At 26.1% G+C, this 1,966-nt stretch overlaps 1 protein-coding gene across 1 annotated transcript in view; it reads left to right on the top strand.

The window, feature by feature from the left end:
• The window catches only part of Phum_PHUM087710 (GPI-anchored protein p137, putative), a gene marked incomplete at both ends in the record, with an annotated part of 3,809 nt that extends 2,755 nt beyond the window's left edge, over positions 1-1,054 (top strand). Inside the window, 3 exons of the mRNA XM_002423791.1 lie at positions 168-279; positions 570-836; positions 912-1,054. Coding sequence (XP_002423836.1) covers positions 168-279; positions 570-836; positions 912-1,054 — 522 coding nt within the window. The remainder of the gene's footprint in view (positions 1-167; positions 280-569; positions 837-911) is intronic.
• Between the last annotated feature and the right edge of the window lie 912 nt (positions 1,055-1,966).

Genomic DNA, 1,966 nt, shown 5'->3' with positions numbered 1-1,966 from the left:
CAGTCTGTGTTTTCTCATCACAATGTTAATGTCGGTTCTGGAGAACCTAAAAAAATTGAAAATTCAACAATAATAGAAAAGTAAGAAGATATAAGATATTTTTTAATTTTTTATTCTTATATACTTATTATTTATATTGAATTATTATTATTATCAGTGAAATGAAGGAAAAGCAGGACAATGAAAAGCCGGATTGGTCTCAAACGGAGAGTACAAATTGGGCCGATGATTGGGTAGAAACGTCAGAATGGAATTCCGTTAATCAAACCCAATCGGAAGGTGAAAAAAAAAAAATTTATCTTTTTTCGATTCGTATTTGTTTATAAAAAATAACAAAAAAGATTTAAATATTTTTAATGTAGGAAACATAAATTCCAATAAATTTACTACGGGGAGACCTAATAGAAACGTCGGTGGTATGTCTCGCAATGCGAACGGGTATCAGGGAAATAGGAATAGAACGAATAGGCCAGGAGGTAAAATAAATTTTTATAACAAAATTAATATGCCTCGGTTATAATAATAATAATAATATTATAAATCTGGGTTTTTTTTTTATTTTCTCACAGGATTCCGAGATTCTCAAAACAATCCGGGGAGTGGTGGGGGACCGAATTATTATCAAAATCAAAACGGATACCAAGGAAGAAATAATGAATATTCAACGGGGAAAGGTTCAGATCTAAGGGATAATAATAGCAGCTTTAAAGAACGTGGGGAATACAACAATAGAGACAGAGATTCTTACGGTGGAGGTTTCAAAAGAGGTCTCAGCAATCGAGGACCTGGAATGAAACCTGGACCTGGAGACCGCGGTGATAAATCTCAAATGCAGAGTAAGTAGTTTACAAAAAAAAAAAAAAAAATATTTTAATACGTTTTTTTTAATTAATGTTTTTGAATTCTTACAGTTCCTAGAAATAATCTTGGCGGAGGTCCTAGAATTTCGAGAAATATAAATAATAATCGTCAACCGGGAGGAAATAGAGGAGGAGGTCCTCCTAATTTTCCAAGGCAGCCACCTAATCCTACCGCTCCTGTAGGACCCAAATGAAAACATTCAATTATTTGATTTAGTTGCTTAAAACAAAAAGGTTAGAAAGAGTTGGGTAGAAGGAATAAAAACACACAGAATTTGATTTAAAAAAAAAAAAAAAATTGCTCTTAGTAAAAATACTTGTATTATTAGAAAGAAAAGGCGAAAGAATATTGTGAAAGTAATAAAAAAAAAAAAAAAATTTTTTTTTTTTTTTTTTAAAAATTATACTTCGAAGTTAATATTCGCAATAATATATGTAATGTTATTAATAGTTACAAGTTTATCTTTATATATATTAAACGGTAGGGTTGGTTGTTTGTAACTACCGGAACAGAATATTTTATTACAAAAAAAAAAAAAGAAAAATTTGACTATTTTTAAAAACGTATTAACTTAAAGACTATATAAAGTCCTATATTATTATTATTATTACTATTAAATTCACATAAAAGTTGAATTTGTTTAAATTAAGAATTTGTATTTGTACTACTAATGTATTAAAATTATTTAAGGCTTATTACTATTGTAAGGTAAATATTAGGTATTTGAAGCATTTATTTTTGTGCGAAAATATAATTTTCAATAGAAACTAATGGACTGCAGTTTAATTATATATATATATTTATATAAGGAAGGTATGGTAAATTAAATATTTCAGATATTATATATATATATATATTTGATTAACAAGAGTGATTTTAAATTTATTACAAAAAAAAAATAAACTATTTACAAAATTTGTTTTATTAGCATTTAATTGTTTAATGTATTTATATTTAAAAAAAAAAAGAAAAAATTATTGTTTGATTGAAACATTTTCAAGCATTTTTTTTTTAAAATTGCATTTTTAATAAAAATATAAAAAAAATAAAATATTTCTATAAGGACTAGTAGTAATATGTGAGTTTTACTTAAGAAAATTGAGCT

The sequence above is a fragment of the Pediculus humanus genome, genomic scaffold (genome assembly GCF_000006295.1).
Source record: "Pediculus humanus corporis 1103172107436 genomic scaffold, whole genome shotgun sequence".
Classification (NCBI taxonomy): domain Eukaryota; kingdom Metazoa; phylum Arthropoda; class Insecta; order Psocodea; family Pediculidae; genus Pediculus; species Pediculus humanus.
The sequence above is the reverse complement of the archived record's forward strand: the minus strand, read 5'-3'. Positions and strand labels throughout refer to the sequence as shown.